This window comes from Penaeus monodon, chromosome 21, assembly GCF_015228065.2.
Source record: "Penaeus monodon isolate SGIC_2016 chromosome 21, NSTDA_Pmon_1, whole genome shotgun sequence".
Classification (NCBI taxonomy): domain Eukaryota; kingdom Metazoa; phylum Arthropoda; class Malacostraca; order Decapoda; family Penaeidae; genus Penaeus; species Penaeus monodon.
This window is the reverse complement of record NC_051406.1, coordinates 14,826,511-14,826,881: the sequence shown is the minus strand read 5'-3', so window position 1 is coordinate 14,826,881 and position 371 is coordinate 14,826,511. Positions and strand designations below refer to the sequence as shown.

The 371-nt window shown below is 37.2% G+C and overlaps 1 protein-coding gene across 2 annotated transcripts in view; it reads right to left on the bottom strand.

Moving 5' to 3' along the window:
• Positions 1 to 371, bottom strand: part of LOC119586261 (ataxin-3-like) — an 8,958-nt gene continuing 8,587 nt past the window's right edge. For both annotated transcript variants that reach the window (XM_037934969.1, XM_037934970.1), the window contains exon 9: positions 1 to 255. In XM_037934969.1, the coding sequence (XP_037790897.1) occupies positions 179 to 255 (77 nt within the window). In that variant the 3' untranslated portion in view covers positions 1 to 178. The remainder of the gene's footprint in view (positions 256 to 371) is intronic.

Here is a 371-nt window from a genome sequence, read left to right as displayed (position 1 = left end):
CTCTACCTAACTCACATAAAAATATTGAGGAAACACAGAGAGAGTAAAAAAAGGAAATAAGGAATGAGAGAGAGAAAAAAAAAAAGGTTTTTGGAATCAAATTCCTCAAAGGCAACTGACATGGCAGTATTTAGTACATCATAATCTCACTTTATACCATTCTCAAATCCTACGCTGGTCAGTGGCTCTTCTTGTTTAGGAACGCCAAGCGCTTTTCTCTTAACTCCTCCAGGTCTGGTTTACCTTCGCTGGGGCCTGGGGGAATGGAGCAAATCTTTCAGTGATGAATCAAAAATAAGAACAAAGATATATAATAACTGTAATCATCTTCCTTATTAATACCACCACTAACATCATTACAATCCAAAGGG